General features: G+C 44.5%; 1 protein-coding gene across 1 annotated transcript in view; it reads right to left on the bottom strand.

Annotated features, from left to right (window-relative positions):
* The window catches only part of als2b (alsin Rho guanine nucleotide exchange factor ALS2 b), a 31,795-nt gene extending 8,256 nt beyond the window's left edge, over positions 1-23,539 (bottom strand). Inside the window, 21 exon segments of the mRNA XM_071530557.1 lie at positions 785-896; positions 1,792-1,956; positions 2,060-2,158; positions 2,553-2,618; positions 3,821-4,023; positions 4,167-4,233; positions 4,506-4,576; positions 8,697-8,825; positions 9,646-9,777; positions 9,945-10,107; positions 10,656-10,721; positions 11,079-11,268; positions 11,709-11,880; positions 12,582-12,818; positions 13,002-13,079; positions 13,548-13,644; positions 14,624-14,798; positions 19,640-19,979; positions 21,240-22,252; positions 22,607-22,752; positions 23,487-23,539. Of these exon segments, the coding sequence (XP_071386658.1) occupies positions 785-896; positions 1,792-1,956; positions 2,060-2,158; positions 2,553-2,618; positions 3,821-4,023; positions 4,167-4,233; positions 4,506-4,576; positions 8,697-8,825; positions 9,646-9,777; positions 9,945-10,107; positions 10,656-10,721; positions 11,079-11,268; positions 11,709-11,880; positions 12,582-12,818; positions 13,002-13,079; positions 13,548-13,644; positions 14,624-14,798; positions 19,640-19,979; positions 21,240-22,252; positions 22,607-22,752; positions 23,487-23,506 (3,741 nt within the window). The 5' untranslated portion in view covers positions 23,507-23,539.
* Positions 23,540-27,341: the final 3,802 nt, after the last annotated feature.

Here is a 27,341-nt window from a genome sequence, read left to right as displayed (position 1 = left end):
GAGAAACTTCGGTCTCTTCTTTCATTTGTTGTTTTCCTAATTTTCCTACTTTAAGAAAGACAAGTTTTCCATAATGAAAGTTTTGCGGTACAAGACCTTTAAACAAGGAAACAAGTAAAACATTTCTTCTTCTTTCCTTACTCTGTATTTCTCGTATTTCCTCTTCTAGCACTTCTCTATCTTACATCATCATTCAAGGGTGACGGGAATATTCGTTACAGCTACTGTCTGCGTGCTGTGACCTTTGACCCTTGCACTCCAGTATTGGTGATCTAGGAATAGAAACCTATTCTACTGCTGTGTACTGCTAAATGTCTAATGTAAATGTAGGAAACAGCTCCTCTACATCCATCCTGGGATACTCTTAAACTATTAGATATTTTCTGGTAGCCTGAAAAAAACATTTCCTTTTTGCACCAGAGGCAGTTCTCCACTTTCTCCTCCATTTTATTAGCATTCTGACTTCTTGGGAACCCTTTGTCCTTCTTCATAACCTTCATGGCTGTAAGTCTGCCTATACACCAGATACTTTGGCAGATAAGAACCATCATCTGGACGTCCTATTCTGTCCTAAATATCTGGTAACATAATCAAAGTGAATTTGGGGATTTTCCAGGCCTCAGAAATAGCGAAGCAGTTAATTCCCTGACATATGTTGCTCCACCAGAGCTTTCTCTCCTCTATCTCCTTCTCTACTTTCCCACTGTCGAAATAAAGAAGGTGGAGTGGAGCAGCCGTTCTCCTTCTCGAAAATAAAGAAGTCCTCGTCTCCTGCCCTGCTCACCATCATCTTGTTGTCTTTGAAGGCTCCTTCGTAGTACAGACCAAACTGGGTGACAATGACCCCGGTGCCCTGCCGCAGGTGGTCCTGCCACATGCCCATGTACTTCTCCCCTCTGGACACAAAACACACAAAACAAATAAAACGTGGTCTCATTTATCCAGCCAAATATCAAACATCAAGCCTTGGGGGATCGAATCCCACCAGATCTTTACATACAAGGTAAAGGAACAAAAATGGGAATCAGAGTTCAACATAAAAGTTTCAGATGATGATTGGCAAAACATGTGGAAAATACACCAAACATTCACCAATTCATGGATATGGAGGGAATTCTCTTGGAAAAATTTGAATCGTTTTTTTATCACGCCCGAGGTCAAGAGTAAATATCCAAACATAAATCTACCATGCTGGAAAGAATGTGGAGCATTAGATGCAGATCACTCACATATTTTTTTGGAAATGCCACAAAATATTAATGTTTTGGAAAAAGGTATACAAAGTTTTGCAAAAGATACTAGGATATGATATCCGTATGAGCTACATGGTACTCTATTTGTGTAATCTTACTGAAGAAAATGTACAAATAAGGGATGGGTATCTGGTCAAAATATTGTTAATAGCGAGTAAAAAAGCTATCACAAGGAAATGGGGTAAAGTGGATCCCACTACTCAGGAACAATGGATAGAGATAGTAGAGGAAATCTACATAATGGAAAAACTGACATATCGTTTGAGATTGCAAGAAGCACAGCTGGAAGAAAAGTGGGAGAAATGGATATTATTCAAGACCCAAAGACAACTAATTTTCAGACAAAGGACAACTGATTTAGACTGAGAATGTAATTCCCAAACAAAACTCCCTTTTTTTTTCTTTTCTTTTCTCTTTTTGCTTGTGTACATGTTTAACTGTTGGTTTTACATGTTTATAAATGTTGAACTCAATAAAAACTAAAGTGGAAAATCATGATCTAAACGAAGGAATACAATAAATAAAGAAAACAGCGTACTTGGTGATGTCATCGAAGACTCCGTAGCCGGTCTTCTTGTCGTGGATCCAGCGGCCGATGAAGACGCTGGGGGACGAGGTGTTGAGCTTGCCGCTGCGCAGCATGCCGTGGCCGTGCCGCGCCCCGTCCTGGAAGGAGCCCTCGTACACCTCGCCACTGGCGTACCTGCAGACAGACGGAGAGACGGGGAGACGACTGTGATGTAACCGGAGGGTCGCAGGTTCGAATCCCACAACAATTCGGTGTGTGTGTGTGTGTCCGCACTCACCTGTACGTCCCCAAGCCGTGCATCTTGCCCTCTTTCCAGTGGCCTTGATAGTGATCGTTCTTGTTCGGCGTCTTGGTGGGGGAGATGTATTCACCGAAACTACACACACACACACACACACACACACACACACACACACACACACACACACACACACCAGAGGAGGAAGGGAGAACAGAAAATCACCATTTATCCTGACTGATGAATGGATTACAGCTGCAACCATACTGCATGCTGTGCAGCCTGAATGCACATAATGACAAAATGCTCAATATCCAGTATATTCTTAGAGTGATATACAGTATATATAGTCATGTGTCTACTAAATGTCTGCAGTTGTCCCCTTACACTGTATGTGAGGTCCTGTAGACCCTACACCAACTGTCCCAGTATGTATTGTATTTTTATTATCCTTGGCAAATACCACAGCTCTGGTTCAGATTTTGATCAATAATCAGTACCGCCAACAACTAATAATAACGCCAATACTCACCCGTCCTCCAGTCCGTTCTTGAACGTCCCTGTGTATATTCTCCCATCAGGCCATTTCAACACTCCCCTGACAGAGGCAGACCACACAGTAAAAAGGGATTTAATGTGTATACAGTTTAGTTACATTCACAAAGATTATTGATTTCAACACATCAGGGAAAAGTAAACTTTCACACAAGCATGCATGCTCAGTCAAATTTTCCTGAATAAATAAAGAACACAGGTCTACTTTACTTACGTCACAGTAATGTAAGCAAAAATGTTAGCAAACATTTACAGACTCAAAATACATGTAAAACCTGTTTAGCCGTCACACACCGACAGTCAGTGAATCAATCTGAGACAATATCTTCAAAATTAAAAAATATCTTCAGTCCAAAGAATCAACACATAAACAAAGACAGAGGTAGGCCAAGCAGGCTCCGTAATGCAAATACAGATTGGGGTTTTTAACTCAAATGCTGGTCAAATGCTGCATCCCAAAATGCTACACATATCCATTTTCTGAAGGAAAAACCTGATGTTCAATGCTTAATATTTAAAAATGAAACGGACTACATCCAGTAAAAAGTTACTATAAGGACACCAGGTAGTTAATGTCTTCAAAAATATTCAACAGTCCCACTCATTCTCGTTGGGTTGGGGACGTGCTGCATTTTATGCAGCTGGAGAAAATCAAGCATACCCTACGAGGCTCCCTACCCACGTTCAATAAAATTTGGCAGCCCTTTTCAGAATATATAGATAGCATTCAAATTATCCCGCCACCTCCTGACTGAAAAACCTCTATCTCTCCCCTCTTGATTTAGTATTGACCTTGACCTACCTACCTATCTGACCTTTGTATATTTACACCACGACCTCTCTTTAACCATAACTTACTTAATACCCGCCTTTTTTTTTTTGGTTATATTTTCCTCCCCTTTTATGTATTTACTTATTTATTTGTTTATATTTTAGTTTGCTTGTCGGTATGTTGTCGTTTTTTAATCTCTCTTTTAGTTGTAATTGTGAAGCTCCATGTGTTGTATTGAGAGGTACCTGTGTGTTGTCTGTGATATGCTGTTTGATTTGTAAACCTGAAAAACCCATAAATAAATCATAAAAAAAAAAAAATATTTAACAGTGAGTTTTACTTTCACGCCAGGATTCATGTTGTCAGTGTCTGCAACATATTTTTCCAGTGGCAAACATCTGATTTTGACATGAACCTGATCCCCTCGTCCTGACTGGATGAGAGGATCAGGTTCATGTGTCCGGGCGGCCTACCTGCCGTTGGGCTTGCCGGCCAGCCAGCGGCCTTCGTACGTCGCCTCCTTCAGCCGGCTGTCCTTGTAGAAGGTGTAGGAGGCGGTCCTGGAGATGGGAGGCTCCGCCTTCTGCCCCGCCCCCGAGCCGACCGACGCCGTCTCCTGCCCCGCCCCGCTCAGCGCCTGCTCCACCGCCTGGTTGATGGAGCGCAGCCACTTGGCCTGGACACACACACACACACACACACACAAACAAAAAGATGCATCTCAGCTGAACATAAAGGCCAAATATAATCCAAAAACAATGTGGTGGGCTAGTAAAAACTATTTTGTGGGCCAATTATTAGCATGATGAGTCAGCTTACCTTCTCCATGGGTGAGCAGGCCAGCAGGGTGAAGGTCTCCTCTGGTGAGATCACCTTTAACCCATACCTACACACACACACACACACACACACACACACACACAAACCTGTTACGCTGGGAACAACCATTGGCTCATAATGCCAAAACTGTAGTAATAAATGTCATAAAAATATATTTTTGTTTGTTTTTGTTCAATTCCCAAACTTTCAAAGACCTGGAAAGCATCAAATTGTTTTTCAGTATTACTCCAGACATTCCAGGCCTAGAAACACAGACAGGTACAGAAACCCTGCAGTTAGGCTACACTGTGATTGGACAGATGGGGATGATTGACTCACAGGCCAGTGTTCTCCTCTGGGATTGGCTCCACCCACAGCGTGGCCAAGGGGAAGACGTGATGGGTGGAGAACTGGAGGAGAGGAAGGGACAAGGAGGGAGGAAGGGAAGGAGAGGGAGCAAGGGAGGGAGAAGGAGGGAATTTTGTAATAATGGCCTTCTCTATAAACAAATTATTTATCATACCATGACAAAAACAGTTCAGAAAGATTTTATAATTTGCAGCAATACTAAAAACAAAGGAGCCATTTAGCTAATATGCAGGACACTCTCAAGTAAAAAGAAAACTATCGCAAACATCTAATTTCTAACACTAAATCTGTCATTTCTAACACTGAGGATTCTCTACAGAGGCTTGTAGATGGAGCGGGACATTGTGTTTTTAAAGGAGAATGAGCAGTTCGCTGCCCTTAGTCATTTCAGACAGCAGGAGGGCAGAGAGGGACGGACAGCAGGGGAGACACAGTAGAAAAGGTTCTGGCAGGATTCAATCCGAGGCAAGCAGGGGTACATGTGGTTCCAATGGGTTGAAACCAGTGTCCTAAATCATTAATTAACTTTTTGGCTGGACACTAAAAATAAATTACGTGCCAAGAAATATTTTTACCATCCAAAACAATTTTACAAAACATTTTTCACAGAAATATTTCACCCTTGTCACCCTAACAGTTTTCATTGCTATCCAATGGATCTTTTTTTTTAAATCTTCATCTTTATTTTTTTCTTTTCAGTGGCTTCACACCTGCTCTGTGTCATCAAATGGGAACAACATCAAGTTTCAACTAACTTCAGGCTGGTTAACCATCCAGGGAGCAGAGAAACAGAAGTTTAGATGCTACTGCTTTGTATAGAGCAGCGTAACAGGAAGTCTGTTTGATACAGAGACATTGTTTTGGTTTAATTTGATTGGCTCACGGTATGAGAACAGGCAAAAACCAAACTGTATAGATAGGAATGGCGTGACGTTTCAAATGGGCCACGCCTACAAGGTCATCGCCATTCTTCTCTATGGAACCAAGTCTTTCAAATGTTACCGTCTCAAAAAGTTACCGGCCAGTGTGGCGGCTGACCCTTATTGATTTATCTGCCAAAGAGAAATTTTATCGGCACTTAGCACTTGAAAAATCCTGAATTGCTGACAATGATTAAAACATGGAGGGGGGGGCAAATGGTTAGAGAGACGATCCGGACCATCAGAGGAAGTGACACTGAATAAGAGGATTACATTTCTACACAGATCTGACCACAGGACATTTGTTGTTTGTCAGATCATCACAGTCAAGGCAGGAGTCACACAATCAGGAAGTGGGGGGGGGGACCAAAATGTGCAGGACAACCACAGGATTGGTGCAAACTAGAGGGGGGGGGGGGAGGAGGAGAGAGATGCAAACAGACAGATAGACAAAGACAAAAGGAGACGAAAGAGGAATAGAGGAAAGGAAACTGCTTTGGAGAAGTGAACCACTGCTGGGACCCATAGAACTTGAAGGGACAGAACGGGTATTCCTGCTGAAATGATTCATCTTGAAAGGTCAACTGAGGGGGTGACAAGGAGCGTCCTTTCTATCCCTTCTAATTCTATGGCTGGTCCTCTATTCTCATGTGACCCAACAGTAATAACCAAGGCTTCAACAGGAGATGAAAATTACTCTAAGATGATAATGAATGAAACAAACATTTTTCCATTTCAGCAGTTTGATCTTCATGTATTTTTCTTGTTTTGTTGGATTATGAGTTGCACTACTGTGCGGCAAAATGACGGAGGAAAGTAGAATTAATAGAATTAATAGGCAGTAAAAAAAACCATTGAGCCTTGGTTATAGTCAGTTCAGCCTTCCATGCAGTTTCCTGCTGGTAGAGGAGAGCAGGCAGGGGGCGGAGCCTAGCTGGAGACGAGGCTGTTTGAAAAATGCTTGAACACTGACACTCGAGTAGTAATGCACCCATCCCACTAGTGCTTTAGGCTGCGTTCACACCAAGCATGTTTGGAGCAGTTTGTTCAAACTCTGGAGCGGTTCCTCTTCAAGCAAACTGTGCACTGCGGTTTGTTAGGAGAGAGGAAGTAATCCAAACCAATGAGAGGAAACAACCCCATAATGCAAGATTTAGTGGGTAAAAAAAAAAAGACAGATGTTGACATCTGATAGCCAGCAGTTCCTCAAAACGAAGTCTGGACTGATGCTCATATTCAGCTGTTTCTTCATCTGTTCTTAACTGGTGTGAACACCACAGAAGAAGAGACAGAACAAAATCTTTAACCTGGCATGATGACCAAGGAGGACAGGTTAACAAAACTCTGTCCAATAAACAAGCTACTGGTGAGTCATGTGACTTTTGTTTATAAGCCCTGGTTCACTTGTAACTGGGCAGCGTGACCCTAGAAGAACCAAATACAAAATTGCAACAAAGTAAACTTTTCCACTCTGGTTCAGACAAAAGAAAACAAACTGTAGGTGTGATCGCACCCTAGGTATCGGCCAATACCAATATCATCGGTTTTACTAGAGAATACAGACTTCAACCATTAGTTTTGGGGATCATGGACATAACTGCATTGCTCTACATGTGGAAAAGGGAGAAAATCAAGTTACATGTTGACAAGATAACTCTTGTTATCAGATTTTAGTATTGGGGAAGTTGTCAGATACTGATATCTTGTTTTAGCTTGGTTTCGGCCTGATATTCAATACCAGTATCAGTATTGGTGCATTACTACCTCACGCCGGGTTCAGACCGCAAGCGTAAGCGCCGCGAAGCGCCCCGAAGCGTCAATTCACGCGCGAGCAGGAGCTTGGCTGTTCACACCAGACGCGCATTTCTCCGCGCCGGTCACCAAGCGATTCTGCTCTACAGGAGGGGAAAACCCCGTGGAAACAGGCTGTAGCTGCTGACATTGTGTTCCAACAGCCACCAAAGCTTCATCTGTTCACTGCTGTCCTTGTAGAAACACTGCTGACAGCTCACTGTACTTTTCCACATCTGGGATGAACTTTATATTTTCCATCTTCTTAATTTCCCCCTTTCTTCACAAACTCCCTCATATCAAAGCTGCCAAGTTTATTTGTTTGTTTTCTCAGCAAGAGTCGTGACTTGTGATCAGGCAATAATTAGGAAAGCCTAGGGGACCTAGATATCTCTCGCTCCCCCTCTCTCTATCTCTTTAAATAATTACATAGTATATAAATTAAGTAGCCTATAAATAAACAAATTTAAACATGTATCCTTGTTTGCTTTTGTGGTAACTCAATAACAGACGCAATTTTCAAAAGACAAGTGATAATTCAAAACCAGATAGATCATCATCCTACAATGTGTTGCATTTAAAACTTGCATCAGTGCAGATGGATTCATCAACAACAACAGTGAAGACCCTGGTAAGCTGATCATTTAATATATTTGTGATTCTGTGGTGATATAATGGAGATATGACCATCTATAGTGTTTTCTATGGTGTTTTCCTGTGAAATGCGCGCCGCTGGACAGCCAACGCCATCATCAATCAGGGTGTTTTATTTTGAAATTTATTTTATTTTGAGAATTGACCGGATGCTGTATGCCGTTCCTGTGTCTAACTTCCTGCCCGGCTTCACACATTCGCTCGCGGCTCGCGCAAAAAATAGACCAGACGCCGAAACTGGCGCTCCAGATCGCGAGCCGGCCGCGGAGCTCCGCGCCGAGGCGCGGCGCGGCGCGCCCGGTCTGAACGGTCAAATCGGTTAACATGGGCGCCGAAAGGAAACTGGCGGCGCTTCGCGGCGCTTCGCGGCGCTTACGCTTGCGGTCTGAACCCGGCGTCAGTCTCATCCGTATAAAGGTGCCCCATTCAAGCACAACTGTAACTTCTCCTTTGTTTCAGAAGGTATAGGTGTGTGTGTGTGTGTGTGTTTCAGTGTTCAGATGTGAGCTCAGCTTTTACAGGGCTGAATCCAAGCACAGGAAGAGGATGGGTGGGGTAGAGGGGATTGGGGTGGGGTGGGGTGGGGGGTGGGGGGTGGGGGACGCTGCACTGAGGTTTACCACTGGCTGCATACTTACAAGACTTTTATAAGGCGCCACGCCCTGACAGCACGGAGGCAAACACACACCAGGTTACAGTGTCTGAAATCTGGACGGCTTCAGAAAAGTTGTCGGAGGAAGTGCTGGAGTGTGTGTGTGTGTGTGTGTGTGTGTGTGTGTGTGTGTGTGGGGCTGACCTGTGCGTGGACCAGAGCGTCGTTGAACAGGATGAACCAGTTGACGGAGAACCTCCCGGCGTTCTGCAGGGTCAGAGCCTTGTTGCTGCTCTCACAGATCAGCCGGCGCTGAGGCTTCCGCAGAGAGTCCTGAAGAACCGACATGACGGGGTTCAAGTACTGCTACTACTGCTGGTACTGACAGTACTACTACTGGGAGTACTACTGCTACCATTACTACAAGTGTTGGTACTACTACTACTACTATTGGTGGTAGTACTACTATTATTACTACTACTACTGTTGGTGGTACTACAGCACTACTGCTACTGTTGGTAATAGTACTACTATTACTACTGTGATTGGTGGTGGTACAACTCCAACTTGTGCTACTACTAATACCACTAATACTACTAATACTACTAATACCACAAGTGGTGGCACTATAGGACTACTAGTATAACTATACCAAAAATATACATGCATAATCAATTAAAATTAGGAGGAAATCAGTAGAGCTGCAACGATTAATCGATTTTTAAGAAAAATAAGTAAAAATTCTCTGATTCCAGCTTCTTAAATGTGAAAATTTCCTGGTTCCTGACATTTGAGGACGTCATCTTGGGCTTTGGGAAACACTGATCGACATTTTTCACCATTTTCTGACATTTTTTAGACCAAACAACTAATCGATTAATCGAGAAAATAATCGACAGATTAATCAACAATGAAAATAACTGGTAGTTGCAACCCTACAAATCAGTAAGACTATGGATTACTAAACTATCCACACAGGTTTCAGTATAGATTTGCATACATTTTTGGGGGAGGGCTCCATTTAATGATAAGGAAAGAAAAAACAAATAAACTCCAAGAACATACAGAATGTGGACACACATGCGCACCCGCACACACACACACACACACACACACACACACACACACACACACACACACACACACAGCCTACCGTCATCTTGCCAGGAAAGCTCTTCCAGAAGTGATAGGTGTACTCAGCCTCCTTCCTTTTCCTCTTCAGCTGAAGGACCGCAGCTTCAAACTTTGAGCAGCCGTCCTGCAGCCTCTGGTAGTCACTGGAGCTCTGGCAGCACACACACACACACACACACACACACAGACACTTTTAAATTTAGACATTTTGAGTTGTAATTATCGCACTCCCATCAGGCCAAATAGTGTCTTTTTTTATTTTATTTTTTTTAAACACAGCTCCAAGACACTTCACCCCTCCCAGGTTCGAAGACGCACCACTTCGAAGCAGGTTGCCAGTTTGAGCAGCAGCCGCCCGTATTCGTGGACGTGGCGCGTCGGCAGGTAGAAGAGCGCCACCAGGAGGTCGGCCACGGGGGGGTTCTCCTCGCTGCACTCCGACAGCCGCTGCAGCAGCTCGGGGCTCTTCCCAAAGAAATCTCTGCGGCCCACAGGGGGGACGGGACGGACATGAGGCAAGACAAAGAGAAAAGCATGAGGAGAACGGAGAAATGAAACAACACAAGAGGATCCAGAAAGGGAAACTAACTTGTTTTTCTGCAAATTATAAAACGGATAGAAACGATTCACAGTTCTGATTGGCTGAGACACATTTAAGCCACTGTAAACACCCAATAAACACACATCCCTGCTCAAATAACTGTTTTTTTTTTTTTATATTAAGGCACTACCTGAAAACCACCATTCATACATGTACTAGAAGTATATTGCTTGGGCAAGGAATAGCATTTAATTATTGTTATTATTTAATTATTACTGATCATCATAAAAAATGATCTGTTATCGCCGTTTTATAATCTTTGCTTCAACAACAGCTTCTGATGTTGTTCTTTTTTATGATTCAAGTTAATTGAGGTTTTCAGTTTTGAAGATATTTGTAGTTTAATCCAGATGCAGTACATTAAGCTAGCGAACAGAAGAGAAAGTAAATAATTTTAAAAGTGTGTGTGTGTGTGTGTGTGTACTCACAGTGAGGGCTTGGTCAGGGCCTGGAAACCCCCCATGACTTGGAAGTTGCCCAATGCGACGCAGTACCTTGGCAGGGAGGGGAGAGGTGTGTGTGAGGAGGAGTGAGGAGTAATTACAGTGCAATTAAACAGCTAAGCATGCAGGACAGCTGTGATCATTATACAAGAAATCAAAGAAACCAGTCAGCAGAAGTCCACTGATTTTCTATTAACAGAAATATCGGTCAGTGTCACTCTGGTTCCTAACATGCAGTGTTGCCAGTGAATATATACAGCATAGCAAAATGACATCAATAGAAGCTAGTAGTCACTCTGACAGTGTGTGTCAGCAAATGCAACAAACTGAGTCCTTTCAGCCTCAAAGCAGCAGTATGGTGTGTGAATGTATATGTGTGACCTCTTCTATATTACGGTGTCCACATACTCATTGTAAGTGTCGAGGAAGATGGCGGCGTGGTCCAGGATGAGCAGGCCCTTGACGTCCCGGCCGCGCCGCAGGTTGGCGGTCAGGCTGGCCGAGTGCTGTCCGGTCAGGTGACACAGCAGGCCGAACCGGCCCGCCAGAGCCTGCAGCTGCCCCAGGGCCGCCGGGCCCAGGGCCGAGCTCAGAGAGTCTGGAGCGGGACAGGAAGGACGGTTTTATTTTAGCAAAATGTCATTCTTGCTTGACGCTTTCTTATTCAATCTGCCATCTTGTACTGTGAAAGAGGACCACAATGGAAATAAGCCCTCTGGCTTTTTTGTGTATTTTAATCCTTGACAATTTTAAAAATCTTATATGGGGACTGTTATCATGATCAGCCTATCATGTATGTTTTTCAATTTTTGTCAAATAAATCTATCTATCTATCTATCTATCTATCTATCTATCTATCTATCTAACAAATCAGGTCAGAGTGTCAAAGCGTCAAAACAAATCCAGTTCCAGTCCCTGTAACTTCATACCGGTTAAGAACACATAAAGTGGGTTGGGGATTACAGCTCAATCACAAAAGTCATTCTAACATTCTCTCCCACACGCCTGAAGCTCTTTCCCCCCATGCTGCAGTCTCACCCAGGTCCAGCAGGGGGCGTATTATCTGCGTCTTGATGCTGCACAGCTTGCAGTAGAACTTCCTCTCGGCCGATGCCAGCTCATGCAGGCTGGCGATGAAGCCCATCACGTTCCGGTCCGACAGCGCCACGCACCGCTGGCCGCCCGCAAACACACCGCTCACGTAACCCAGCTGGAACACACACACACACACAGCGTGGTGAAAATACATACACACACATAGTGGACTGAAAATTTGTAAATTGCATCTGTTAATAGTCAACATAGACTCTGTATTAGCATGACTAAGATGATGTATCTTTAACCTTCAATTTGGTGTTATACACTAGTTTTTTGGATTAATAATGCTTCAAAGGTAACTAGCCTCACCAGTACTTAAACTTTAAAACATTGTGAACAAAATAACATCGATCATAATAAAGAATCTGTACAATTTTCCAAGGTATATCCAAAACTTGTAATAAATTTCCATCAGTTTCTTGGGCCTGGAAAGCCCAATTTTCAAATTGTACGTTGTTTTCAGGTTGCTCCATTTATTCCGTTGTTTAAAAAATTACACTTATTGGCCTAATGGGAGCGCTAAAACTAATGACCAACATTTTAAACCCAAATGACGCATCTCAGAACAGCACAAGTCCAATTTTGACAAAAGTTGGATGCATCTTGTTACTGATTGGCTCAACAGATGCCTCCATTGTTTGTAGGGGACGACATGTTTACTTCTTTTTATGTGCATTTATGTCCATTTTTTCCACTTTAAAGCACATTGTGACGAACCGGTTAAAATCACTTTATAAACAAGTTTGACCTGACCAGCACATATTGGCCTAAGAACCCACAGGTAACACTGTACCAGCTACTTGTTCTCCTTACGTTCATGCAGAAGGGCAGCAGTACAGGCTGCTGGGTGTAGCCCCCTGCCTGCTCCTCCTCCCCCTCCTCCTCTTCCTCCCTCTGGCCTGGCTCCTTGGCCTGGCTCTCTGGCAGTGCTCCCTCCTTCACCTGCTGCCCGCTGTAGTACAGGATGGGCTGGATGCAGTCTCCGTCAGCCAGCAGAAGGGTGTGTCTCTCCCCGGCCCCCACGTCCCAAACCCGGATCCCCTCTGACAGCTGGAGGGAGGAGAGGGGGGGGGGAACAAAGTCAGGGAGAGAGAGAGAGAGAGAGAGAGAGAGAAGGTTAGGTGGTTAGATGGGTGGCCTAACTGTTACAGATATCGTCCTGCAACCGAAAGGTCACAAGTTCAGCGAAGAGACGTGTGTGTACGGAGAAGGGGGGGGGGGGGGTTCCCTCACCTTGGCAAGGCGTGGGATGGTGCTGGGTGACTCCATGTGTCCAAGCTGGCCGGAGCTGTTGCTGCCCCATGAGAAAACCTGGAAGACACAGAAACACACTTACTATTAGTTGTAGGGCTGAACGATTTTGAAAAAAATATCTAATCTAATAAAAATAATTGATTATTTTGACTGAAATTGCAATTGCGATATGATTTGCGATATTAGAGGGAATGATAATTTTTACATCATTATTCTCATTTTCATTGAAAAACGTATTAAAAGGATTATGGTGTGATTTTTGCGGGGATCTGTACCAAACAAAGATGTTTTCTTAAGTCTGTAGAATATGATGTGTAGGCCAGGACATCTCTGCAGCACGACAATATCTAATTTAAAATGGTATTTTGACACACATTTCGATAAAATTTTGATTAATTGTTCAGCCCTAATTAGTTGCTTATAATGTTAGCAATCCAGATCTATATCTATCTATCTAAAGTTAACAGTGTAAAGCATACAGAGAAATTGAAGCAAATGGGTGTGTGAGTGAAGCCGGTGACCAACCTGAGACTGTGCGGTCAGAGCCAGGGAGTGGTGAGCGCCGGCCGCCACGCGCACAACCTCCTTGTTGCTCAGGCTCTTGATGCACAGCGGCTGCAACCTGCACACACACACACACACACACACACACACACACACACACACACACACACACACACACACACACACACACACACACACACACACACACCACACACACACACACACACACACACACACACACACACACACACACACACACACACACACACACACACACACACACACACACACACACACACAACCCAATACTGTCAGCCCAGACTGACACCCTGCTAAGGACCACGACAGCTTACATGAAATTAATTTATATCTTTATTCATTTAGTCACTCTTCTTTTTTAGTCATCATAGTCTCTTGTGTTCTTATCTGTGTTTTTAATGTATCTCGGCTGCTATGACGATTCAATTTCCCTTCTGGGATCAATAAAGATATCTATCTATCTATCTTGTATAACTGTATGGCACCGTTTTATTTTCCACAATTAATCATTTTATCAGCAATATTGAAACATTTCATTCAGAATGTCTGCTCTAGTGGAAAAAAGTCAAAATGTTGATATAAACTGCAAAACATGCAGTAAAATTTTGTTCCTTCATCAAGACTATTAATAATCATGACTAAGAATTCTGATCACACTAATTGGAATCATCAATTTAACTGTAATTGCACAGCATTAACCTGCAAATTAAACATGTCTTCAATGATTTGAATTGGTGTTCAAAGACCTTCAATGTTTTCCTGGTGAATAAAAAACTTGCAATGTTAACTTACAATTTTAATGATTTTACATGATTTGAAATTTCCTTAAAAAACTTGAATTGTTTGCTCGTTTTTCAATTTCTTTCTTGTTGTTATCATGAGGAGAGACGTCTTTATAAGTCACTTGTTTTTTTATCTCATCTGGACAAATTTGTATTTTTTTTCCTTTTCTTTTTCATCACTGCATTTTCTCTGCACGTGTTTTTAGCACTTTGTTTGCATGTTATGTCACAGTGTAAATAATTAAACTAAAAAACTCCGTCTGTGATGGTTCCTACCTGGCCAGGTTGTCTCCGTGGCCCAGCTGGCCCTGCTCCCCCTGGCCCCAGCTCCACACCTCCGTCTGCAGGGAGGGCAGCACCTCCTGGGCCTCCGGGACGGCCCATCCCAGCGGGGTGAGGGCCACCGCGCGCAACCTGGGACGACCCACCTTCCGCAGCAGCCGGGGGGACACTGAGGGTGCAGGGGGCGTGTTAGACACAGGGAAGCCGGTGGAAATAATGGGTTTTAGAGTGCAGGGGTGGAAGTAAAGTGGCCGACTGAAGTGTACTGGTGCTCAGGTACAGTCATGTTTCCTATGTTCAACTGAAGACAGGAAAGGGCAAAATGAGTGACCTAAGCAATTTAGCTTCGAGTATGTCAGAAATGTCCATCCCCTGGGCAATAACAACAGAAAGGTCAAGTATAATTGTTGTGAATTCCCTCTGTGCTGCAGAGGAACATTACCCCTAGAGGTCTTAGAGACAATTTACCTCTTACATAACCCCCCTGATAGGAGTAAGAGACTCCAGGTGTGCTCAGGTGAAGACCAAACACTCTGCCAGTTCAGACCAGACAGACCTGGCACTCAGGTCTCTCCAGTCCTGCCTCCCTCATGCGTTACTGACAATGTGAGTTTCCTTCTTGACAGTTTACTGTTTGAATTATGCTTGTGACCATACGTTTGATTACATTTCTACCTCATTTATGGATAGCTTGATTTATTGTATTGATTATTGATTTATGCATTTGTTTCTTTGATTACACTGCAGAAAACCATGAGTTGAATGGAGGAAATAAATGGACAACTAAATTGCATTCCCTGTCAAGAACTCTTTTATTTGAGGCTCTTAAGCGGTCAACTATTCCTACACCTACGCCAGCACACGCATTAGAGAGAATCTGCTTCAATAATAATAGTAATAGTTTAGTAGTATAATGGCAAGAGTGCTTCAAGCTAAAAGGCAAGCCATAAACATCATGGTCCAGTACAACAGTGTTACAGACAACGTCAGGGTCTGAAATTAAAACCCACAAAGCACCAAACACCAGTAGAGTTTGTCTTTGGTGGATAAATCAGTAACGGTCATGAGACGCTAACGTTTGAACGCTTCAGTTAAATACAGTCTTTGGTGATTGCTCATGGTCAGACCGATAAAATTTGTAAACAGGCAAGAAGTCTTACGTAAACTTCAGCTTGCCTGGATCATGGTTCACTAGCCTAACATGAATTGGAACTTAACATTATGCCCATGTGGAAAGTCACTTCATGAATGGCTAACAAACCTGATCCATGATCCATGATCAAATGATTTATCCTCCAAATTTTTACATACTCTAGCTATTAGTAATGTATCCTATTATCTGCTATTATTACTAAAGTATTAATGTTATGATTTAGTATTTTTCTTTATTTTGTTCATGTATTTTATTTATTATTATGTATTTATTATTCTTTAATCGTGTCTTACTTAGTTATTAAGCTTTGTTATTCTTGTTTCATTATTTGTATATAAATCTGTCAAAAATGCAAAAAAAACCCCAAAAAAACCAAACCTGATCCGTTGTGAATGTTTTAAATGAAAACTCCTAACCTGCTCTTGTCTGTTTATCGAATGCTTCACACATCAGATTCTAGGCACAAAATAGCATTGAAAATGTGTAGGGTGACGCAGTTCTGTGAAAAATATCTTATCTCATCTATACATCTAAATATCTTATCTTATCTTAATATCTGCACTTTAAATGCTCTGTCATGAAGCCCAGTCAGTTACTCAGCAATGTTTTTCCTGAAAAACTAAGTCTGAGCTGAGAACAGACTATGGAAAGTACCTCGAATTAATCAAATCTCTGGTGCAGTGCAAAGTTCAGCAAGGCAAATCAATGTGTGTTATCAAGACGCAGGCACGCCCACACACACACCCGCACACACACACACACACACACACACACACACACACACACAGAGCAGAGTGATTCAGCTCAGCAGGCTCCTGTGAAACACATGCTCTCAGTGTGGGACACAGATAATGAGCAGAAGCCTGTGGGCGGCAGACAGAGCAGACGTTGATATGGGAGGGGAGCGAGTGGTTGGGAGCCGGGTTGAGAAATTATCTTTTTTTTTTTGACCCTGTGATCTAATTTTTTAGCATCATTTTGTGTCCTTTTCAAGCAATTTGGCAACTTAACTATGAAATTTACATCACATATCGGCGAATAAACCTTCAATTTGTACCGCAAACATTTGTTTTTACTTCTCTCCCACTGCTGGAAACTGGCGACAAGCGTTACAGAAGACTCTCTGTCCCAACCAGTCCATCTGCCACCCTCCATTGTTGTTGTTTTTTTTTTTTTTTTACCATATTGGTTGTTTTATTTTTTGTTGACACTGTGGTTTGTGTGTGAGGTCGGCATTTGTTTTCCTCCTGCTTCAGGCTGTGGACTCAGTTGCTTTCTGATCAAAAACGACTCCATGTTTCCCTCCCAGAACGCACTGGAAAGAATACAAATATGCAAAATAACTCCATATGCAAAGTAAACAGCCGTCACTTGGAGTCCTGTTTGAGTCTAAAAATAAAGTTGGCTGTTATTTCACAGATGGCAGCCAAGTTGCAGCAGCAGTCCAGTTTTTGTGCTGTTTAAGTATCTTTTACGTGTATTTTTGGCTCTAATTATCTGTTATTATGAGGAATAAGTGTCCCAGGAAATGTTTTTTTCCGGCTCTGCTGTCGTTCTACTTGGGTAAATGAAGCATTTATCTATCTATCAACACTGTGACACACCAGCCACTGTGACTGGTGGACAGAACAGTTAGTTTCCTTCCCTGGGCATGTAACGCACACTGCCAGGAACACAAACACACACACACACACACACACACACACACCCTTGTGCCCTCCAACGAGGAGCCATCTGGCTGCCCACAGGACAGCAGGACAGGAACACAGAAAGGAGAGTTGATGGTATTTGGCCTGTAACAGCTACACTGGGTGGAAAATAATCCCTTTTCTTAAATAATAGCTGTGGTGTCAAGACTCCCTTTATCCATTTCCAGGCTGTAGTTTCTTGGACGAATTTCAAGATTTTGCTTGGTGATGTAAGCTGAAAGCGGCTGGGTGACATACTGTAGCTGCTGGAGAATATTTTTAACATCAACAAATATCACAAAAACGACAGCAGGGTCTATATAACTGCATAAAATGTGCAGCCACATGTATATCGGCTAGGCTAGGGTTTTTTTTTTTTAATCTTCCTCCAGACTTTTCCATAATTTCTGCCCAATTTCCAGATCTCATCAAACCCGATCTTCCAAGACTTTAACTCTGACTTTGAGATACGAGAGGTGAGCCTAAAAGAGCATGATGAAATTCAGAGCAAATCACCTCAGACTGTCTAGTAGGAGTGAGTGGTGTTATGATAATAGAAAGTGATATAATACCACTCACTCACTCCCTCCATCCTTCCTTTAAATCCCTCTGCGCCCTCAAGACTTTCTCTTGGCTTTAAAAACCTATTAGGTAAGGAAAGTGTAATATCTTTAGAGAGAGTCTGTAATATCTTTAGAGGAGGCAGCCTTGCACCCAGCCTCTGTTATTCCTGACCGCTGCCCTCGAGGCAGATTAACAAAGTTAGAGGCTAAATATCGAACTGCATTCCTTTGTGCCTCGCTGCTTTTAATCACACTTAAAACAAAGGCTGCCATTCAGACGGGCTGACTTAGCTTGAACTCAGCCTACAAACGAGTAGCGCTCACATGCAGCACAGCCGGCACAACGATGACACGGAGGTTGAGGCTTTGTTCACAGCTGACTATCGACGTTACGATATTCATTCCTCCATTCAAGTCCATTCATTCCTATGGGAGACAATTTTTACCGATCGAAAACGCACCGCCCCCCTGTGGACAACAGTTCGGTTGGCAGCAGAGCGACGGATACAGTGGCAAAAATCTAAGTTTTGTGTCTCGACTTAACCGGAAATTGTATTCTTACCTGGTTTTGTGAGATATTTAGAGTAGAGTAGAACACAATATTTCACTCTAGATTGATACCTTTAACTTCTGAAAAAACATCTGAAGATTTGGTGACAATGAAAACATTACGTAGATGTTCACCTGTGTACGACAGGCTAAAACGAATAGTATAACTTCTCTTCAAATTGTTTTTTTTTGCAAACAACAGAGAGCAGTCGCACATCCAAACTTTGTGCAGGTGTGTCGGAGAACTGGTCAAGACTTTGAGTGATTTGTGAACAACATACATAGCGTCTAAGAGTTGTTTATATTAATGTAATGTGAACTGGTTCTCCTTGACACTTGGCACTTTATATTGTAGCATTTTACACGGATTGGGACTTACTCATATGCTTTTAATACTTCAGTATGGTAGGAGTGACTATTCTGGCCTTGATCTGTTGTTTTATTTATTTGTTGGTAATAACATCTTTTATTTATGGAAGATACAACATTATGCAGATAACTACCTAAACTCTAGGAGGAAAAGGTAGTTATCTGCATAATGTTGTATCTTTTTAACTGACTGAGTATTTTTACTGTGTATTTATGTCTTTTGGTCTAGTGCTGTATTTATGTGCCCTGTGTTTTATGTGTGCTAAATGTATGCGTCCCACTGCTGCATAACCAACTGCCCCACCGGGGACAAATAAAGTTATTGAACTTGAACTTATATGATGTCTTTACAAGAAGTTGTTTTATGTGTTCTTAAGTAGACTTTAATCCAAAAATTCCCTCGGGAAAACAAAGTCGAAGTTGAAGCTGAGTTGAAGCGTGTGCGACTCGTCCAGTATCCGACCAGCTGAAGCACACATACAGTAGAATATGACAACGAAGCACGTGCAATCACAACGCCATGACGCCCCGAGCCTTTGCCGTGCTTGCAAGCTGGAAGGCGAAGCCCGAAGCGCGCGCACGCACACACACACACACACACACACATTGAGCGAGACGTGCACGTGCGCAAGCCTTTACTTACGCAGCAGTGTATAGGAGGATGATAAGAGGTGAACAGCGTATCTACCCTGAGAGAGGAGTCCCGGCAGAGACAGGCGGCGCCGCAGACCCTCCGCCTCCTCCTCGCGGATGTCGCCCGTGCTCGAGCTCTTCTTCCCCTGCATGGACTCCTCCAGGCGGACCCGCTCCTTGGTGCCCTCGCCCGGGACGCCGCCCGGAAGCCCCGCCCCTCCCGCGGCCCCCGCGGAGGGAAGGTAGAAGTTCATCATCTTTTTGAGGGACAAGGCCTCGTAGGTGGAGGCGACCCGCTCGCCCACCGCCGAGGCGCAGGAGGCCACCAGGCTGTTGAGGGTGGAGGAGCCGGGGGCGGTGGAGGAGGTGGAGGGGGAGAGGGGGTCTGCTGAGGGCTGGAGCAACAAACACACAAACACACAGTCAGGCACACACACACACTCCAGGGCAAATGACAAAATGGCAGCGGAAAAAGAATAGGCTGTTATGTCTTACTAAATTCTGCTTTTGTGCTTTTCCTGATGTTTGTCCTGTATCATTCTGTTCTATGGCTGATTGTTGCTCAGTTAGATCTAGTTAGGCTCATTCTCTGTAAAGTCCTTTGAGTCATGCATTCTATAAATAAACAAACTTGCAACGTGATCTTATTCAAAATCAGATATCGACCAGTCAGTGTCGTCCACTGCCGATATGATGGAGGTTCCTCCTGACCACAGCTACTGAAAAACAGTCTGTAAAACCTGCAATGGAATTTTGTTTTCTTTGCACGTTTCCTTTGCTCATTTAATTATTCAACAGTCTTTAATTCAAAGACCTTATGTATCTCAGAGTTCCCCTGCCATTGAATAGGTGTGGTGGGTCTCTCTGCCTTAAGGAGCTAAACCACCTAGAGTAATTTCATCAGTCTGGGTTTCAATGGAGAATCTTAGTGTCCCATGATGGTCTGAATGCTGTTTCAGAGGGTTTTACCCCCCGACAAGAAGACAATTCTGTGGGAAACACTGAATCAAAGTATCAGCTGTCGGCAGCTTCAATACAAAAATATCGGTATTGATATTGGCCTTCAAAAACCCATATCGCTCAAACCCTATTGGGTACCCTGTGTGATGTTGTGGAGAGTTTGCTAGTCACAAAAAGCAGGAAACAACGTCCATAAACAGCATCCAGCACAAATGCAAAGCGACACTTATTTTCAGCCACACTACAAATTACTGACTTAAAGTTGAATTAGTGGGAAGAAATTGTTTTTTGAGTTTCCTTCCATACAGCCTGTCCTCTGGTTCTGCATGGCAATAAGAGGGTTGGATATTACCTTCTCTATAGTCAGGTGAGCAGCTAATTGAAAAACAATCAAAAATCACAATACTGACTACTCCAATTTTCCACTTTGTAATGTTTAATCAGAGGGAATGTGTTTCAGAGGAGCTGCTAAACCTCCAGCTACATGTTGAAGAAACTCTTTCATTATATCTAAACCAATTAAATATTAAGCATCAGCATCTTATTTTTTTCACCCTCAAACTGTATTTTTTCAAGTGCTGAAAAACAGTATCCACATGTATCGCAATTCATAACTCAGTTTTTGAAGCAAGAATCATAGTATGATTTTTTTTTTGCCATATCATGTTGTCCTAGCTTCTGGTTGGGATGAGCACCGCTGCCCAACTCACCGGTAAAGTGTGCAGTCCTCCAGCTGCTGCTTTAGCCGTCTGCTCTGCCAGAGTGTGGTCCGATAATCTCTTCAGGTAGTCTTTGACCGCCTGCTCGTCTGGATAGGGCGAGCTCTTGACCCCGGCCGCAGCGCCGCCGCCCCCCCTGGACTGAGCGGAGGGGTCAGAGTCCGAGACCGGCAGCTCCCCGTTAGCCAGGGCCGGCTCCCCTTCTCCTGGGGCCGGGTGGTGGGAGCACTCAGAGGAGGGGTCACTACTATCAGGGGCTGGGGGGGCTGGAGCCGGGGCGGAGGTGGAGGTGTGGGAGGGGAGGATGGGCTCTGATGGGGAGGTCCTGAGCCCCTGGGCGGAGGCCGGCGCCTCTAGCCTGCCCTCCCCCTCGGCCAGCTCCACGCCGAGGGGGCAGTAGTGACTGTCCGAGATGATGACGTGGTCCTCTTTGTCGGTCATGGTGTACAGCAGCTGGTTACACTGTCCGCATTTGTCCGGAGGGGGCCGCTGGGCGTCCTGCGGGCCCAGGCAGCGCACCAGGGCCAGGCTGTGGGCCGCCCCGCAGGCCACCTGGAGCACGTACCTGCCGGCCAGGTGCTCCACTTTCTGCGGCTTCCAGACGGGGAAGACGCTGGAAATCAGGCCCAGCTGGCAGCCGCTGCCCCAGGCCCACACCTCCCGCTGGGCGGACAGGGCCAGGGTGTGCCGCTCCCCGCAGGCCAGCTCCAGGGCCGGGACCGTCTGCGGCGGGCTGGCCTCCGAGTCCACCAGGGCCACCGGTGTCGGGTTGGGGACGGTGCTGAGGCCCGCCAGACCGCACTGCCCCACGCTGTTCTCCCCCCACATGTGCACGCCGCCATCCTCCGTCACCGCCCCGCTGTGGAAGCTTCCGGCCGCCACGGAGACCACCCGCTGGCCGCTGAGCGCGCTCTCCAGGACGGGTTTCGCCGGCTCCGCCGCCTGGCTCTGCTTCCATGGCAACTCCCCAAAGCTGTACACCTGTCCTCCTGACAGGGGGTCACAACAAAACAAGCATCAAGGAGGATTATACACACACACAAAGCAGAAGTACACAAATCTCCAGACACAACAGATTTTCACCTCCATGTGGAACAGATGCCCTGCAGGTGTAATCACAGTAGGGTTTGACCAACGAGTTTTTAAAGACATAGCAAGGCAGATAGTTTTAGACTGAAGCTGCGACACTGACTGGACCAGCCCACTATCAGCCAAACGATATATCTTATTTAAACCAGTTAACTCACAGCAACTGATCCGGCCTGTATGCTACCTCCACCTGTGAACTCTACAGTGAGTATCTGAGCTGAGAGGTGAGTATGTGAGTCCTGTGTGAGTCTTACCCTCCACCAGCAGAACTCCATGCCGGACGCCCAGCGCTGCCTGCAGGACGGGCCGGGACAGGAGCAGCCTCTCTGGGGTGAGGCTGTAGGAGTAGCCCTTCCAAGTGTGGAGCAGGCCTCGCTCTCCACTGCTGTCATCCCCAGAGCTGGGAAAAGAGCATCACAAAAAGTAAGGTTAGACTGATATACTTCACTGATATTGGGTTTTAAAGATATATATCGGATATCGGCCAATCAGTGTCGTCCACTGCCGATAACGATGGAGGTCTGGAAAACCTGCAATTAAGTTTTATCTTCTTTTCTTGTTTTATTTATTTGTTTAGTTGTTCAATAATGTCTTTCAATTCTTAATTTAAAAGGCAGTAGTGCATCCCAGAGATTCCCTCCCATTGTATAGGTGTGGCGGTTCACCCTGCCCCAAAGAGCTGCTAAACCTGAAAGCATTTCTTTATCCTAGGGTTCAATGGAGACTTTTAGTGTCCCATGATGCTCTAAATAATTGATTTTATGTGACGTCATTTTTTCGGGGAAAGTGGAAGCAGAACAGGAAACCACCTGTCTTTCTGGATGAGCCATGCGGCTGGTAAATCTCCAAAGTCTCACACCTGTTGTACTATTTTACCAGGCAACTAGGTTTTAAGAATAGAGAGAATAGAGAGGGAGATTAGTAGACAAACTACCAGGAATTCACAAGAATTTGGTCTGAGCCGGTGTCAACTCCCCCCCCCCAGCACATCCAACAACAGATGTTTTGTGGGAGAATGCAGAAGTGAGCACAAGTCTATCCTGAGGCGGTGTCACATGGCGATCACATCTAATCAGCCTGCTGAAAGAAACAGAATAATCCTCTTTGAGGCAACACGGGGGAAACAACACCTACCTCTTCCTCTGGGCTTCCATCAGTGGGATTTCTCCATCACCGTGTCAGGCTGATGATGCTGTCACTCCTCGTCCCCCTGCAGCACTGAATACAAACCTAGGATCCAAACAACTAATTAGCTACTAAATACTGGCTTCAAAGAGTCCAGCTGATATCTGCCAGTCTGCTTTCCAAGGCAAACATGTCTGAGTTTCAAGCTGATGTTGACAGACTTTCTAACGTCTGTTTACCTAGCTAGCAACCTACGTCAAGGGGGAAAACCTGTATCAAAAAAAAGTTGTCAGTGCAACAAAGCGATGTGCCAAGAAACAAGCATGATACTGTACTAACCAGTAAGCTAAAGCCATTAATACCCCACCAGTCCTGGTTAGCCAACACCTGCTACTAACCAAATGAGTATGTAGTAGGTAGGCAGGTTTTCCCATCCCGTATCGCTGTTACTACTGGCAGTGATTCTTCGCCTAGAGATAACGTTTAAGCTAGCTAGCTAATCAACCCAGCTAACTAGCCAAATTGCTAGCCCAAGCTACAGGTGTCTTTTCTTTATCTTGTCAGACATAAAGACGCTATCTTTCCGCCTGGCTCCACTCACCAGTCCTTGAGGCGTATAGTCAGACAAGCAAGCTACGCATACATCCGTTAACTTGGTTGGTAAATGCCGCTGGCTGTTATTCATCCCCTAATGTTGACAGAGAGGCGCCGCTAAAGCCGAAGATCGCCTGTTGTGAAGATGAGTCACTCAGAAGTGAAAGCTAGACCGCGTTTCGGTCTGCAGAAGTGGGCGTTTACACTCACGCAGGCGCTCTCCTCCTGCAGTTTACACAGAGATGGATATCGGCATAAAACCAAAACTCCCTTTGTTACACAATTTAATCAGTATGGATAAAATCTAATTCCCAATATGGTAAAATGAGTCAGACATTTGCTTCCGTAATCTGTCTCTACTCTATAGGCTACCAGCCCGTTACTATTGTGATATTGAGCTGGTTCAAACCTGTAATATATTCCAGATAAACCTTTGGTGCTTAATGTAAGACCCACTTTTCCATTAATGCCAAAACATTCCTGCCGCGGTTCGCGATGATGCGATACACGGAAGTAGAAACAGAGTGAGACTTCTTCACTTTTTCCTCCTCTCAGATGACGCTCAGCTGCTGCTGTGTTGTTATGACAGATTCAACGGGATCCGAGAAGACTCAAAATAGAAAGAAAGTGGAGGCGTTTAGCTTGTAAAAGATCATGTGTACAACCAATAAGGTAACAGTTTTAGCCATTGTACTTATGTATAATAGTTCATAATAGGTATTATTATTACAGTGCATAACAAATTGGTAATATTGTGGAAAGCAAGCCCCCAGTTCGAGAAAAGCCACTTATATCGTTATTCCTATAGCCTAGTCTACAGTGATTTACACCATTGTACAGTATGCTAACCACATATGGATGGTAGCTAGAAATGGCTACGAAAAAAAGGCGGGAAACAGATTAAACTTGTTACAATTAAATAAATCCGATTTCCATTCTAGGCTAAAACCTGTTGTTTAGTAAAATCATAACTTTATCGCTGTTATCAGAAAAACAATTAGGCCTAGCTACATTAAACCATATCTGTAAAACGTACATATAATATCTATTAGGCTAAATGTCCTAAATCCTGTACTGTAGTTAAATTCGAGCCTTTCTATGCAAATTGATCGTAGTATTGACTTTGAGCCTTTTAATATTTATTGAAAACACTGCTAAATGAATTAAAATAAATGAAAGTTTTAAACTTTATCCTCTCTATTTGATTCAGTTCTAACACAGCTATTATGTCCTTTTAAAGTAGCATTTTATTGATTTCCCTTGCTTGTCACTTATGTATTCTGTTGTCTTTATACCACACACCTAGATCTTCTGTTTTGTTGTCATTCAGTCTCTGTTATCCTCTTCAGATGTGTCTTAGTAGCCTACTTGTTTTTCAGATCTTTCTTCATCTCTGAGACTTTCATAAGCCCCTGAGGGTTTTTATCACACTCGCACCACTTCCCTTCTTCTCTCTGTGTGTTTTATCGCTGCTTTCTTGTTGTTTCATCACTGGCTTTTCTTTCCCCAGCTGCAGGAATTGCCAACAAAAGGTCACTGGGTGTGTGTTGATGTCTGCAAACCCCCCATTGAAGATGCTGGAATATGCAGCACATATACTGTAGAAGGTAAACAACTCTCTTGTGCCCTCTGGAGCCCATTTACAAAAACACACACACACACACACACACTACGGTACAGAGGAACACTTCGATGCTCCTACTGTTCAAAACACACTTCCAGCAGCCTCGGCTCCTGCACCTCTCTCCCTATTGGCCGGCCGCTCTTATCCGGCCGCTCCGATTGGCTGAGTCCCGGGCAATAGTGGTCACTGCGGGAAGGAGCTGGGGAGGGAGAGAGAGAGAGAGAGAGAGAGAGAGAGAGAGAGAGAGAGAGAGAGAGGAGGGAGGGAGTAATACCATGAGAGGAGAGGAAGAGAGAGACAGGAAAACAGATAGAGAGCAAGGGAGAGACAAGAACACCTTCAGGCAAAAGGACAGACAGAAAGAGAAGAATAGAAAGAAGGAGAGAGAGAGAGAGAGAGAGAGAGAGAGAGAGAGAGAGAGAGAGAGAGGAGAAATAGAAACACAAAAACAAGTGTGCCTTGCAGCTTGTTGATGGCATGAGAGAGAGAGAGAGGAGGAGGAGGAGAGGAGGAGGCAGTGGGAGTCAGGACTCAGGAGAGTGTTGCTGTTGCTGCTGCCGCTTGATGCTTCGTCCCAGGGAGCGCTGAGGATGCCCGGGTCCTAGCGGAGCTCCTTACCTTCTTCTTCTTCTTCTTCTTCTTCTTCTTCTTCTTCTTCCTCACACACACACACACACACACACACCCAGATCCAGGCAGAGGAGGACAGGACAGGACAGGACAGGACAGGACAGGACAGGAGGGAGGCATGCAGAACCTACGCCACGCCGCCACCGAGGCTTTCCACCGTCTGGGTGAGCGTCCACCCCCCCCCCCCCCCCATCCCCCCCCTCCCCCCTCCCCCCTCCCCCCTCCCCTACAGGTTCCTATAGGTTGCTGATTGTCAACAGCAGAAGTGCTGTTGTGATGCCGTCGTGTCGGTGCTTCTGTTTGCGTTGTTGCCACAGATGTATGGGTGAAAAAATACCCAGCATCCCCCAGTAACCTGCTCTGACAGGCCGGAGCTGTATGGAAACTAATCAGACTTAACACTTCAGCTTTATTAGCCTCAGATTCACCTTTAATTACAACCATGGGGAAGTAATTCCACTTGCCTTTAAAGGGGAATTCCACCCTAAAACAGCTATTGGTGATGTACTGTACGTTGCATTTCTGGGCTCAGTTTGTTGTTTGGTGTATTTTTCCCGTGGATAACTAGCCAATCGTAGACGCCGCCACGCCACGTCCGGGTGGAGTTACAGTGGAGTTTGATATCAGAAAATGTTTCAGTGATCTGAAACATCAGGTTTCGGTGTCAGTCCCTCAGAATCAAAGAGCGACGGCTTCTTTCTAGAGCCGCCATTTTGCACCGAGAGACGTTCAACAATCACACAGGGAGAAATCCATCGTAGAAGAAGAAGAGAGACCAGTTTCTCCACCCACAGGCGCAGGAGAGAGACCAGAATGCAATGCAGCGACAAGCAAATGATGCGTTGTGAGTTCAGGGCGCGACTCTTCTACTGCCCTTCCACTATCGCTATCGCTGTTGCACCTGCATGTAAAACCCCACAGCCTGAATTCAACAAGTTCAGGCCCGTTCTGTGGGAGGTTGTTGAAAGGCATTCTGGGAAACGTAGGAAATCACTAACTGAAGTAGAAGCAGACGA

Source organism: Centroberyx affinis, unplaced genomic scaffold, assembly GCF_046629955.1.
Source record: "Centroberyx affinis isolate AG114_WGS23_722 - 3 ecotype Tasmania unplaced genomic scaffold, CSIRO-AGI_Caff_v1 ptg001938l_1, whole genome shotgun sequence".
In the NCBI taxonomy this organism is placed as follows: Eukaryota; Metazoa; Chordata; class Actinopteri; order Beryciformes; family Berycidae; genus Centroberyx; species Centroberyx affinis.
Note: the sequence above shows the minus strand (reverse complement) of the source record. Positions and strands in the feature narration are given on the sequence as shown.